Here is a 14,226-nt window from a genome sequence, read left to right as displayed (position 1 = left end):
TTCTCTCTCACATTTTCCACTTTATGGTTGAAGAGGTTGCCTCCTGACGAAGAGGCTGTCTCCTTATCCGAACCTAATTTGGACCACCCGAACCAAGATAAAGCTGCGAGGCAACACCCCTAGGGCTATGCATTGGCCATGCCCTTATGTTGTCCCAGGGCACCAACAGGGGGTTATAATCAATTCCCCCCAAACGCCACAGCGGCTGCCTGAACTCGGCCTCCATGCCAGTGGCCTGGCATTGCAGCATGGACAGGAAGGCTGGCCCCGTTAGGTGGAGGACTGACTGCTCCGGTCAGCACGACCAGGCCTCATAGCCGCCGATCCCAACTTACAAGATGCCGCAGTCTTGGGTGCCACAATTTATGATGATGATGACGGTGAACAGTTTGGTTCAAGCTCCGCCACTGATGCAGACGGTGGTGATCCCCAGAGTAATAACGTGAAATTCCGCAGCCAAAATAGCCAACGATCACCACCAAGTATCAGATTCCCAAAGGTTGTGATACGGAACACAACACTCGCTCGATCCCTACTCTACTCCTAGGGTTCCCAGCGCCAAACTTGCTAGTCGGAGACTCGGATCCGGCGACAGCCAAACCCTCGGTCTGATCAGAGTTCGCACAAACACACACGCAGGCACGCACGTACACACGTACACACACAGAGAGAGAGAGAGAGAGAGAGAGAGGGAGAAGGGGTACCAAATCGAAACATGGCAGAAACGAAGTGGACGAATCCACGACGGGGCGGCTCAGATTTGCGGCTTGGCTTTCGCCGGAACCCGCGACCGGAAGCAGCGCCCAGCCTCCGCCGCGCGGTCCCCAGAGTCCCCTACCGCCGCATCAGCCACCGACGACGCCGCGGCGGCTGCCCGAGCAGGCCTCCATGCCGTGGCGCGCGGCGCGGACGGACGGAGGGCCGGCCCCACGAGGCGGAGGTCCGACGCGGCCGCCGGTCGGAGGCACGGGTCTGCGCCAAGGGCCGGGCCTCCTCATCGCCGCCGTTTTCCGAGTGGCCGCGGTCTCTGCGGTCATCGGCCGCTGCGATGCGGGACGGCCGAGACTCCCGGCTCCGCCGCCACAGACAGCCGCCGTGGCCTCACACTTAAACTAATGATGAGTGAGGTCGTCAGCGTGTGCGGGGTTTTGTTGCACGGCTTGCGGAAATCACTCTCTACATACACGTGGGCGTCCCAGGCTTATCCTGGGCGTCCGTTTTTGCTTCAAGATCTGTGCAGGCTACTGTCCACATTGCAGAAAACCCCTCCAATATATGTTTCTATTCGGCACAAAAACAACCTTAATTTACCGACTTTTGCTGTCATATCCCTGTACTGCAAACAGGTTCCATACAACCTTGACCAAACGTTGCTATGTTAATAATACCTGGACCAAGAAATTTCCGTTACGTTTTGACCAAACGTTTTCCAGTACGTTAAGTGGACCTGCTCTCCCATACTTCATTTCATCCAGGGTAAAATCTTCCATTGGATTTTTCTTACGAGTATTAATTTCCTAGGAACAAGATTATGTTGGCAATGACTTGTTTTTAGCATTAAACACATTGTTCATTACTGTAGCTTTTATGGTTCTGTTTATGGAAAAAAGCAAGGACATGATCAAGATTAGGCCAAAAGCAAGAAATTAGCACACAGATTAGGAATGTGCATTACGTTAACTGAACCTGGACCAATTTAACATGAATGACAAATCTGTAGTGTTCGGATATGGAGTAGTGTAGTATGTTCCAGGATCTGAACATGTCGTACAAAATGGAAATTCCTAGAAATTTTTAGTCATTTTCAAAGCACAATCATATTAACATTAGGATCTGACAAAACAAATTGTACATGTCATACATTTGGATCCGAGTCATTTGAGAGCAATGAGTCAATTTCTTCACCATTCACATCAACATTAGGATCCAAAACAGAACCAAAAAAGGGAACCAAAAAAATAGAACCAAATGAAATCATGCAACTATCAACAGATCTGAACAGAATAATATGCATGGAGAAATCGACTCTAGCCCTCCATGGCCAGATCCGCGACGAGGTAGCGGACGAAGTCCATGAACGGCGAGCTCGTTGCCGGCCGCTCGTCGGGGAACCGTTCAATCCAGATCCAGATCGGCACTGTCATGAACGGGTGCACCAATAGGGCGCGACGAGGAGCCGCACGGCACCAGACGGGGGCGCGACAAGGTGGGTTCGTCAGGTGGAGGGGCTCCGCGTTCGCCGGCGGTGGAGAGAGAAGGAGAGGAGAGGGGTGGCATGGCTGTAGAGTGAGGACGAGGTCGCCAGTTGAGATAGAGGAGAGAGACACGATGGTGGACATTGGGTAGCAGCAAGATATACACTGTACGTTTTCGTTCCCATAGAGCTGCGAAGTTGTACCCGGTACAGGATGAAACTGCAAAATTCACTTGCACAGATCTTAGAGCGTTGCACGCCCTTGGATAGGACAGGGACGCCCACCACTATGTAGAAAAACTGCGTTGCACGGCTTGGGGTTGGGGAAGGACGCCTGGCAAACAAGAAGCGCGCAGAATAATAGCTACAACCCTCGGGAGTCTTGTCCGTCATGGCGAATGGCGATATGCCCTAAACTCCGCTTCCTACACATCCAGCTCCAAATCCACTAGCCAAATCCATCTCCAATCCTAATCCCTCACATCCTTAGACTAATCTCTTCGTGCTCTTCCTTATCCCCCTGGTTCTTGCTCGGTTTGGTTCGATGGAAGGCGGAAATCAAAGGAGCGCAAGTCAGAGAAAGGAACCAGATAAGATTGGAATCCCGGATCTAGCTCTCACGATGCAAGCCATGAGCCTGTCTGAGCCGGGACTCTGCAGGATTCAAGGTAACCAGGAGATAAAGCAGGAGCAACTAGATTTCTCTTGCAGCCTTATCATGAAGGTTGCAAATACGGGTGGATCTTCAAGATCACTATCTCAGAAATCTGTTGAAGATGCTATGGCCAGAGCGTGGAAAGATAAGTACCATGGAATCTCTCAGGTATCAAGTTCTGTGTTTTTGGCGCATTTCAAATCGCAGGAAGATATGGTTTCGATTTATATAAAGCAACCTTGGATAGCAAATTCAGAGAACCTACTTGTAGACTGGTTTGACTCTAGCATGAACGCCACTTCAAGCTCTGATTTTAGATTTGACAGTATCTTGGTTACTGTTAGGGCCTATGGAATCCCTAGGAATAAGAGATCTATCAGTTTGCTCAAAAACATTCTCAACCAGGTTGGTGAAGTTTCAGACTTCCATATTCTGCAAGAAACCAATCTCTTTGCTAAACAGGATTATATTTGGGGAACAGCTAAATTAAAGGTTGACAATCCTATAAAGGATAGGGCAGCATTAAGCTTTAATGACAATTCTTCAGCAATTTCTTACCTCCACTATGAAAAGATAAAAAGAATTTGTCTATTTTGTGGAATAATGTTTCATAACACGCAAGACTGCAAGCTTCGAAACAACTTGATTTCTGAAAGGCTGAAGAACAGGCAATCAAGTGCAGATATTCCAGAGCAGAGATATGGGCAGTGGGTCGTCGATGAAAATCTGATACCTACTGACCTGATTCAGAGTGCAAGGATGGGAGATCAGGATACAAGCCAGGGTGGGAATGTTATTCTCCAAAGATTGAGGCAGATGTTTGCTGAAGACCTGAAAGGAAAAAGTAAAGTGATGGAGAATCATAGTCTCTTGCCAGCACAGCTCAGAATCCAAGACAATCAAAAATCTCCTGCAGTGAGAGACAACTATCAAGATGTTCTAAGGAGCTCCAACTACGAAGTTTCCACAGAACATCAACATAAGAAGGAAGGAAGGCTTCTCCTTACGGGTGACACAGGTCAAGATGATCGGCATAATATCTCTCCACAAGACAGTACTCAACCTGTGATTAATACTATAGCAGAACAGCATAAGGGTCAAAATAGCACTCATCAGGGAAGAGCTCAGCCAAATGAAAGTGAGAATACAGAGACAGGGTTTGAAAGCACATACATTCATGTAAACCCAACAGCAAGACCAAGTCAGCCTATCAATATCTATCAGAACCCAGCTACAGGAACCGTTTTTCTAGACTCGGTTGAAAGGCCATCGAATGCAAAAAGGGCTGCTCCTTCTTTAGAAGAACAGAACCAGCCAAGTGCCAAGAAGCCGATGGCTTCACATGGCAGCCATATGTATATGCAAGATCTGAATACACAAATTGCAAACTCTGAAAGCCAGTTGAGACCTTCTATACCCGAATGCGTCAAGAGAGATACTCCATCTTTTAACACAAGCTTACCACTAGCTCAAAATGCAGATCTGATGAATAAAGCTCTTAATATACAGATTATGACAGATGGAACTGGTATTCTTGGAGCTGCTCCAACTTCACCTAGCTTTTTCAATGCAACGCAAATTAATAAGTTTGATTCTAAAGCATGAACCAAGGCCTCAAGGTGGGACATGCAAACAAGGCAGCAAAGCCCTATGCAATATACACAAAGGCCATCAGTGTTTATGCCAGGAGCCAACACGTGGAAAAGGAACAAAACTGCTGCAAATGCTAGGAAAGTTCATCAAGTTCAAAAACCAGGGACAATAGCAGCATCACCTTGCAGATCTGATGCAACTAGTGCCATTGAAGGCTCATATAATCATGATCCATGGCCTCTACACGCACCAACAGCTTCTGCATCTCAAGGCACTCTAGATTCAAGACTTGGTGCCTTTTCTCCACCACAAATGACCAGAGACTTATATGAGGCATCAAATTTGCACACAGGAACATCTCATCAAGCTGTGCATGAAAACCAGGAACTACAAATGGTTACAATGCAGCAAGGAGTAACCCAGATTTTTCTTAACCAGAGCCAGGAAGCACGAATCGCTGAAGCTCAAAATGACCAGGCGGAGGCGCCAGCCTTAAAGGCGCCACAGGCGCCATGAAGGCTTTAGGTTGGAACTGCCAGGGTATGGGCAAGAACCTTGGCAGTAACAAAATGCTTCATCTTGCCAGGATGATACACGCTGCGAAACCTCAGGTATCTTTTATTTCTGAAATCAAATCTACTAAGGTAAGCTCTTCTGACTTGGTCTCTAGGTTTAATATGTCTGATGCTTTTGTAGTGCCCTCTCGGCGTCGCTCCGGTGGGCTTTGGCTGATGTGGAATGATGACATCCAGTTGACTGTTCATAGCTCTAGTTTTCATGTTATATTAGCTACTGCTACTGTGCGTTCTAGTAATCAGCATTTTGGTTTGATCTGTATATATGGTGACCCTTACCATCGGCAAACTAGCGATATATGGAACCAGGTCGCCACTTTTGTATATAATAACTTAAAACTTCCTATGCTTTGTATGGGTGATCTTAATGAGCTTTTGTATGCTGTGGATAAGAACTCTTTTAATGTTAATGTTTCCCGCATGAATACTTTTCATTTACTTATCAAAAACTGTGGTCTCTTTGATCTTGGGTTTAGTGGGCCAGCTTATACCTGGACTAATAAAAGATTCTCTTCTAAACCTGTTTATGAACGCCTAGATAGGTGTCTAGTGAACTCTGAATGGTGTGACATGTTCCCAATCTCCAATGTTTACAATATGCCTATCATCCACAACATAAGTGACCATGCTGCTATCTTACTTTCCACTGATGGTCCGGTTAGAAAAATCAAGAATACGTTTAAATTTGAAAATTGGTGGCTCAAGGAAGAAGATTTTCAAACTCAAGCGAAAATTGCTTGGAATGATTCAAAAAATAAATCTTTTGCGAACAGAACTAAGCATCTTGCAGGTCAACTAAAAATCTGGTGCAGGAAGAAGAAACCTTTACAACAGGAGCTGACAAATCTTGAAGAGCAAATCAAGGAAATCCAAATGCAACCTTTGGAGAAGCAAGATCACATGAAAGAAGCTTCGCTAGTGACAAGGTATGAACAAACTTTAACCAAAATTACCGATGCCTATATTCAAAGAGCTAAAAAGCATTGGATCCGAGATGGTGATAGAAACACTTCTTTTTTTCATAAATCGATTATTAAAAGAAGGAGAAAAAACTCAATTATATCTATAAAGGATGAAAATGATGTCATGCAGCATATGCCAGATAAGATTAGCAATACTTTTGTTAACTACTTCAGATCCATTTTTTCTTCCTCCTACACTAACTCTGGCAGGCCTTTCATAAGCTCCCATTTGCCTCAAGATACAAATGATTATACCTACTCCATTCCGGATGAGAAAGAAGTCATAGAAACACTAAAAGATATGAAAAGGAATGCTTCCCCGGGTCCAGACGGATTCAACGTGGAATTTTACATTGCAACATGGGACTGGATTGGCAAAGATGTCACTCAACTGGTAAGGAATTTCTTCCAAAATGGTATTATGCCTGCTCATATAAATGACACTCACATTGCCCTTATTCCAAAAAAGTTAGTTCCTTTGGTTCCCTCTGATTACAGACCTATTAGCCTTTGCAATGTGATTTATAAAATTATAGCAAAATGTATTGCAAATAGGCTAAAACCTCACTTGCCTGATCATATTCACCAGTCTCAACAAGCTTTTATAGAAGGGAGGCGCATAAGCAATAACATTATAATTGCCCAAGAAATAACCCATTCTTTTGCTCTTAGCTCTTGGAAGGAAAAAGCTTTCATGCTTAAAATTGATTTAGCCAAAGCTTTTGATAGACTTGAATGGAACTTCATTATTTCTGCTTTGATTAGAAAAAAATTTAAGGAGCATTTTATCAATCTCATTTATGCATGTATCTCCTCTCCTTCTTACTCTATAATCATTAATGGCCAGCCTTTTGCTAATTTCAAGGGTGATAGGGGCATCAGACAAGGATGTCCTCTCTCACCTTACCTGTTTGTTCTGGCAATAAATGAGCTTTCTATTAGCCTTCAAGAGGCAATGAGGACTAACCACTTTACAGGAATCAGACTTGGACCAAGCTGCCCACCTATACACTCGCTACTTTTTGCAGATGACTTACTTGTTTGCGGCCAAGCAACTGTGCAGGAAGCGCTAAATATGAAACATATTCTACAAAACTTCTGTAACATCTCAGGACAGACCCCAAACTGGTCGAAATCAGGTATAATTTTTAGCAAGAATGTTGATGCCTTGACCTATGCTAGTATTAAGAACATTTTTCAGGTCCCTAATATTGATAACAACTTTGTTCATTTGGGGCATCCCCTTATCATTCCTGGCAAAAATAGAAATGCTGCTTATAACTTTGTTCTTGACAAATTCAAATTAAAATTGTCTACTTATAAAGCTGATCATCTCTCCCATGCAGCAAGACTAGAGCTCATTAAATCTGTCTTTTCCTCAATTCCTGTTTATTACATGTCCAATATTCTTTTTACAAAAAAATTTCTTGCAAAAATTAGAGCTATCATTAGAAATTTCTGGTGGACGGGTATTAGAGAGGAAAATGGCTCCAAAGGTTTGTGCCTTCGTTCCTGGACAGACATTACCTGCCCGAAAAAAGAGGGAGGTTTGGGTATTAGAAACCTTCAGGCGATGAATCAAGGACTGTTACTCATGACGGCGTGGAGATTAGCTGATAATAAGGACAGTTTTCTATACTCTGTTTTAAAATCAAAATACTTTGCTGATTCCTCCATTTGGAGACCAAATGTGAATACCCCTAAATCTGCCTTTTGGTCCTCTATTATGAAAATCCTCCCTATTCTTAAAGATCATGCTTTCTATCAGATTTCCACAGGCAACATATCAATCTGGAGTACTCCGTGGTGTGAGCAATGGAATAATATTTATGATGCCTTAATTATTCAAGACAGCAACTTTGTTTATCCTGCGCAGGTTAAGGATCTCTGGATTGAAAATCAGAAGAAATGGAATGCTAATCTAATAGACAAACTTTTTCAGGAACCAATAGCTACTTGTATCAAACAGACAAATATCATTGAATCACAAGAGGAGGATATTCTCTGTTGGAAGATCACACAAACAGGAAAATGCAGTTCAAAGAGTGCATATGAGGCTTGTCTTCAAAGACTATTCGATCAAGGAGAGCCTAGACCAAGTCAGGTAAGTACTCAGACTATCAAGCTCCTCGATATGATCTGGAAAAACAAAAATATTACTCCCAGAGTCCAAACTTTTGGTTGGAGGCTTCTAAGAAAATCAATACCAACGGGAGCCAGAGCAGGTAAATATTCTAAACATATAAGTAAAATGTGCTGTAGGTGTGGAAATGAAGAAAATGATAACCATCTCTTCTTTCTCTGTCCATTTGCAAGAGCGGCTTGGTTTTGTTTTCCTTGGTACATCAAAACTGATCTTCTTGTGGAACCTAATGCTTCGCTCTCTCATACTATCTTAAGACTTCTTAACATGAATCATCCTCTTGGGTCTATAGAAAACATCTTAACTTTTCTTTGGTGCATATGGAAAAACAGAAATGACTGCTTATTTAAAAAAAAAGAAAAGAACCCCACCCAGATTATTCAAATGGCTAATGCTATTAACAGGAATATGGAAATGGTTAATGTTGTGCAGGAATCTATTGACAGAATAATCGCTGTTGGAAAAAATGAATGCAAGAATAATGCAGGTAATTTGCTGGAGCTAGAAGACATTGACCAAGGTCAAACGCTTCAAACGGATCTCATGATACAGGGAAGCAAAATCTTCTCGGATGCGGCTTGGAAAATGAAGAATGTTCCTGGAACTCAAGGAACCGTCTCAACCGGAATTGGTGTGTTCTGTCACCTTCATAGACAAAACATTGAAGAGAAAATTCTCATTCAAGCTTCGGCTTCTTCTATGGCACCATCACCTCTTCATGCGGAAGCTTTAGGCCTTCTTCTCGCCTCCCAAATTGCTATGAAGTTGAAAGCTCAGAAGGTTACCTTCTTAACTGACAATCTTACTCTTGCAAAAGCTGCTGCTGCAAAAACTATCTCCGGAAAGAAAGTGCCATGGGAGCTAAGAAAGCAAATTGCAGAGTATCATAAGGCCTCAAAAGATCTGGAAGCAAAAGTTTATCATATTAAAAGAGATCTCAATGGCATAGCCCATGATTGCGCTAAACAGGCTATTAGACAGGACCAGTCTTTGCCTATCTTCAGTTGTTCTAATTCAGCTCACATAAATCTTGATACTTGCCCTGTAGAGTCTTCTCTTTCTAATCTTCAATCTCAGGGTTTTGTATTTCATGCTGTAAACTGTTTATGAGCTGAATAAATCTTGGCGCCATCGGCGCCCCCTCTTGTGCAAAAAAAAAAAAAAAAAAAAAAAAAAGAAGGACGCCTGGCCAGGATGGGCCGAGTTGCAAGCAGATTCCTAGTATGGACTGTACCGGCCACATTCAAGAAAATCAAACCCAGCCCGTAATTGTTTTAAAAAATTAAAACCATTTTCCCCAAAAAAAAAGCAAGAAAATCAGCTTCTGTCGACAAGCCTGCCTGATACTCTTCACGAAACTGAAGCTGTGAAAGTCCAAGACAACTGCCGCAGCATTTGTCCAGCAAAGTCGATCCTTCGTCATTGCTCAAGAGAAGTGACTACATGTACCAACGGTCTCGTCAATGATCAATACAATCCCCATTTGTTTTCAACGAAAAAAAGCACATCACAAAAAAAGTAGTCGTAGCTATAAAGGCCAGGTCCCATTTCTCAAAAGGAGCACCAAACTTGTAAAAAACGCTAGTATAAAATAGTAGAAATAGTATCTGTACAAAGTTACCAAAACATACAATTTGTGGATCAAAGACCAATTAGTGATGACGCGCCAACAAAAGAAAGAGAGAATAATACCAAAATTTATGCAATACAAGTACAAAATAGAAGAAAACCTTGCAAAGACAGCTATAAAACTGGAGCATAAATAAGCAAATCCTTCCAATACAAATGATTAAGGAAATTGTGTAGCACATTATGCTTATAGACCAGTAAAATTACATTTGAGTGGGCTTAGATTCACCTTTGCTCGATCATATAAACCTAACCTCGTCATCTCTAATCACCAGCTGAGCAGTTTTTACTGTGGAGCTGCCCTGGTTATCAGTCGACAAGAATGACCGTCCAAGGACAGAACCAGCAGCTCGCGGAATAAAAAATGATTATGGAGATAAGAGGGAGGATCCAACTTGATACACACAGGTGCCCCGATTGCTCAAAGGCACGTTTATTTCAGCCGCTGTCTGTCATCATCACCCTCTGGTTGGCCACCCTAAACAAGAAGCCATGACAATGTAATCCTACAAAAAATAGACTGCCAATCCTGCGAATCAAAGAAGCCCTAAGTACAAATAAAGAACCAAAACAACATGCACATTGTGCTTGGGACCAGTATAACTGCATTTGAGTTGGGCCCGGATTTGTCTTTGCTCGATCATGAAACCCTACCCCTGGTGTCTCCCATCACCAGATTAATCTCTTCCTTACTTTAGTGAATATGCCCTGGTTAAGTGGTTATCGCTCAGAAATAACCATCCAAGGACAGTCACCAAAAATAGCGCATGATCAAAATTCAAAACAGCTCCGGGAGAGAGGGAGGTCAAATTTGATACCCACACACACCTCGATTGCTCAAGGCTGTACTTATATCAGCCATGCATGGTCAATCATCATCACCCCTGATTAGGATTATGTTTCTTGGTTATAGAGCGAAGTGTCAATTACACATAGGCTGGCTGCCTAAAATGCTCTAAGGCAAGCCTTCGTGATCACCATCAGTTCCCATGGTTGGACATATTCCAAAGGAAGAAAGCCCATTCAACTCCCCCAAAAATCTTGTCAGGCAACAGACCAGCAGTCTATCTCTTGTCCCGCTGGTTCTGCTTCTACCTCTCAGGGTTTCCAGCACCCAACTACTCGGTGAAGGCGACGCCTGTAGAGTTGAGACCTGGAACCAGCGAGCCTTCAGATACAAAACCCGCAACTATGTGTATAATTTGTCCTAAATGGCCCTTTGTAGCAACTAAAATGTGGCAAAAACAAAGTGGAAGAATCCATTACCTGGCAGCCTAGAGGTCGCGTCAGCCTCACTGGAACAAGCAAGCACCAGCTATACCAGCAACCGCCTGATGGTACACAAGCCCCCGCCGCAATTGCTGATGCCAGGGAGGCTTCCCATATACAGGCCTCCATGCAATCGGTATAGCGTCACAACACAAACGGAAGGCTGGCCCAGCAAGGCGGTTTGATGCAACCCCTGCTGGAAGCAAAGGTGCCAATGGCTGTGCATCCTCATCACTGCCTATTCCAAATGGGCAGTTGGGTGCTGAGCTCAGAGAAAGAATGGAGCAGCAGCTTTGGGCCTCTATGATTCAAAGGAATTTCATAGGAATTTGGATAGAGAGAGAGAAGAGAGCAGCAGCAGCAGCAGCAGCAGCACCACCACCACCACCACCTTAAGGGGCCTCTTTGATTCCAATGAATTTCATAGGAATTTGGAGAGAGAGAGGTCAGAGTACCAAATCGAAACATGGCAGAAACAGAGGTTTCACTCACTAGCTGTGCCTGTACGGGCCCTGTTGCTCATAGCCACTAAAAGATTCATGGACCATAGATGATAACGGCCACATACCACAAGTTTAACAGAACGCAAGATTCTAGAAAAAAAAAGATGGCCTAGTTTCCCCTAAAAAAGCAGCATACACTAGAAAAATGTTTAAAGAGCGCAAGAAAATGAGGTTCGAGGAGAAAAAAAAAAGAGGATCAGCTTACCTTCACCGAGTCTGTTTCTCTCCTGGTAGCTGAAGATGTAAAGATGCAAAACACCCAAGCGTTTGCGCAGGAAACTCGAAGAAAAACAAACAATAAAGCTTGCCAATAAGACGATGAGGAGAAAAGGTGTGCAGGTATTCAATGGATTTCTCAACAATCAGTTCACTCAAGGATACCATAGAAGAACCAAAAATAATAGCACTACATCAGATAGTGATACAAACGGTGAGATCCACGGAAGTACATCACTGATAAGTTCAAAAGAAGCAAACAGATGATATAAATAAATAAATACAAGGCAGCCACAAAATGCAGGAAGGAGAAATCATATTTATTATTGGAGGCTCAGTGTTGGCTCATCTGTCATATGACAACTTGCGCTCCCCGAGCAAGTGAAATCAAAAAAGGTGAGCATTGTTGGTATCCGATCCGTTTACACCAAGACGTGATGTTTTCAGCATTAAATGGTTGCTCGCAAAAGCAAACCGTCCCAATCTACACGCTTCCAACCAATCACATCAAAACCCTAACCCCAAACCATACCCATAAAATCAAGCAGTGGTATCTGATCTTAGTAGTCTGTATGTACCTCTGAATGAGCCAAAGTCATCATCGCCAACTTAGCACAAAACATCAAGTAAATGGAGTAACAAATAGAAACCACCACAAAAAATGTAGAGAATGCGAAAAGAGAGCTGACATGATTAAGAATGATGAGAATAAAAGCAGAAAATAACGGTACATTGGGGGAAAACATGGAATTAGGGTGAACCTATCCCAACAACAGGAAACAACTAAAGCAGATCGGAACAAAGAAACAGCCAGCACTACCAGATGCTGACGACAGACGTGTTGCAATGTATGGGTTTGCTAGCTGAGAGCACCGCAATTTAGTCCATAATCTTCAAGTTGTCCCAGCATCATGACTGGTACTGTCTATGGCAGGATCTAGCAGACAATGACCAACAATATACTCGAATAAAGCTGATGAGATTCAAGTGAAGTGTTGGGGCATTGGCAATTGTGCTACAAAAGATAAATCATATGGCAGCCATGATCTGTCATCGTCTAAACCCATGACAAGAACGCACAGAAAACCCCAACAGATGGATCACCCGGCATGGCAGCTGCCAAGAACCTAGACCTACGGGACAATATGTTTCGGCACAGCATGAAGTGTGGAATTGGGAGGAACAACAAGAGTGGAATTAAGAATCCCAAGGCATTGTACGGAAGCAAGCACGTTAACCAATGACCATAAATTGTCACAACAAAGAATGCGGGCGGCAAAAGAATGCGGGCAGCAAAAGAATGCGAGGCTTGCTTTTGGCTCAATCCTCACACCAAGCACTTGGGCTCTAGAAAGATGTCCAAAGTACAGTATTATTATTACTATTATCATTTTCCATCATACAAATAGTTTACCTGGTACATCAGAAAGCATCTATGTGGACCCAAGATAGATTACAACATGCACACCAACACCAAAGATATCATTTGGAATTAAGCCTTTAAAATGCACCTTTGAAAGAGCCAAACTCATGATTAACACAAATGATACACTCTCAGAAAGAACTCAAATGAAGTGGTACTATGGTAGAACAAATTGTTAAATAGAACAAGATAAAATGTTACACTTCCTTGCGGAAGAAAAAACGCACTTCAGCTTATAAGAAAATAAAAGGAAAAAGAGAAAAATGAAACGGGCAGATTTTCAAACAATAGTGGACAAAAAAATAGTGACATATACAAATGGCTCAGATGCACTCCCATCCATAAGCTTAACTTAGAGAAACACCATCTAATCACCTCTCTGTCACTCCATATACTGTAAATAGGAATGTTAATTCCAATGTCTACAGTAATAGTACTCCCACCATCCAAAATAAATTGGAGTAGCTGCTGAACTGGTTACTTGCTGCGGAACAAGCCCGCCTAGTTTACAAGCAAATTGAATAAAACACAAGTTGCCAATTTACATGGTGTTGAAAGCTCTCCAATGGCAGCTAAATCATCACAGCCATTCAGAAAGGATAGAAGTGACCCTGAAATCTGAACTTGCGCAGTATGATGCTTGTTAGAATCAATCAAATATCGCTAGAGAAGAAAGGCACAAGCAAATAAAGGATCAAAAAACAGAAGGATCAAATTATCAAAGACAAATAGCAAAATGATGTAGCAACTTTTCAACGCCATCGCATCTTCCTGACTACTAAAATCAACTATCAGGTAGAACTAATCATTCAAACATGTACTCCCTCCGATCCATAATAACATGTACTAAATCCCTGACAATTATTATGGATCAGGGGGAGTAATAAAAATACCACGAGCAAAGAAATTTCTTTGGTGTTGGTGTGAATGTTGTAATCTATCTTGGCTCCACATAGATGCTCTCTGATGTACCAGGTAAACTATTTGTATGATGGAAAATGATAATAGTAATAATAATACTGTACTTTGGACATCTTTCTAGAGCCCTGGTGCTTGGTGTGATG

General features: G+C 42.8%; 1 protein-coding gene across 1 annotated transcript; it reads left to right on the top strand.

Moving 5' to 3' along the window:
* Window positions 1-2,551: 2,551 nt before the first annotated feature.
* Window positions 2,552-5,427, top strand: LOC139832986 (uncharacterized). Its single transcript, XM_071823008.1, has 2 exons — window positions 2,552-5,053; window positions 5,139-5,427. Exon 1 carries the CDS (start codon window positions 2,739-2,741, stop codon window positions 4,452-4,454), a length of 1,716 nt encoding a protein of 571 aa, XP_071679109.1. The 5' UTR covers window positions 2,552-2,738; the 3' UTR covers window positions 4,455-5,053; window positions 5,139-5,427.
* The last annotated feature ends 8,799 nt before the right edge of the window (window positions 5,428-14,226 follow it).

The sequence above is a fragment of the Lolium perenne genome, chromosome 7 (assembly GCF_019359855.2).
Source record: "Lolium perenne isolate Kyuss_39 chromosome 7, Kyuss_2.0, whole genome shotgun sequence".
In the NCBI taxonomy this organism is placed as follows: Eukaryota; Viridiplantae; Streptophyta; class Magnoliopsida; order Poales; family Poaceae; genus Lolium; species Lolium perenne.
The sequence above is the reverse complement of the archived record's forward strand: the minus strand, read 5'-3'. Positions and strand labels throughout refer to the sequence as shown.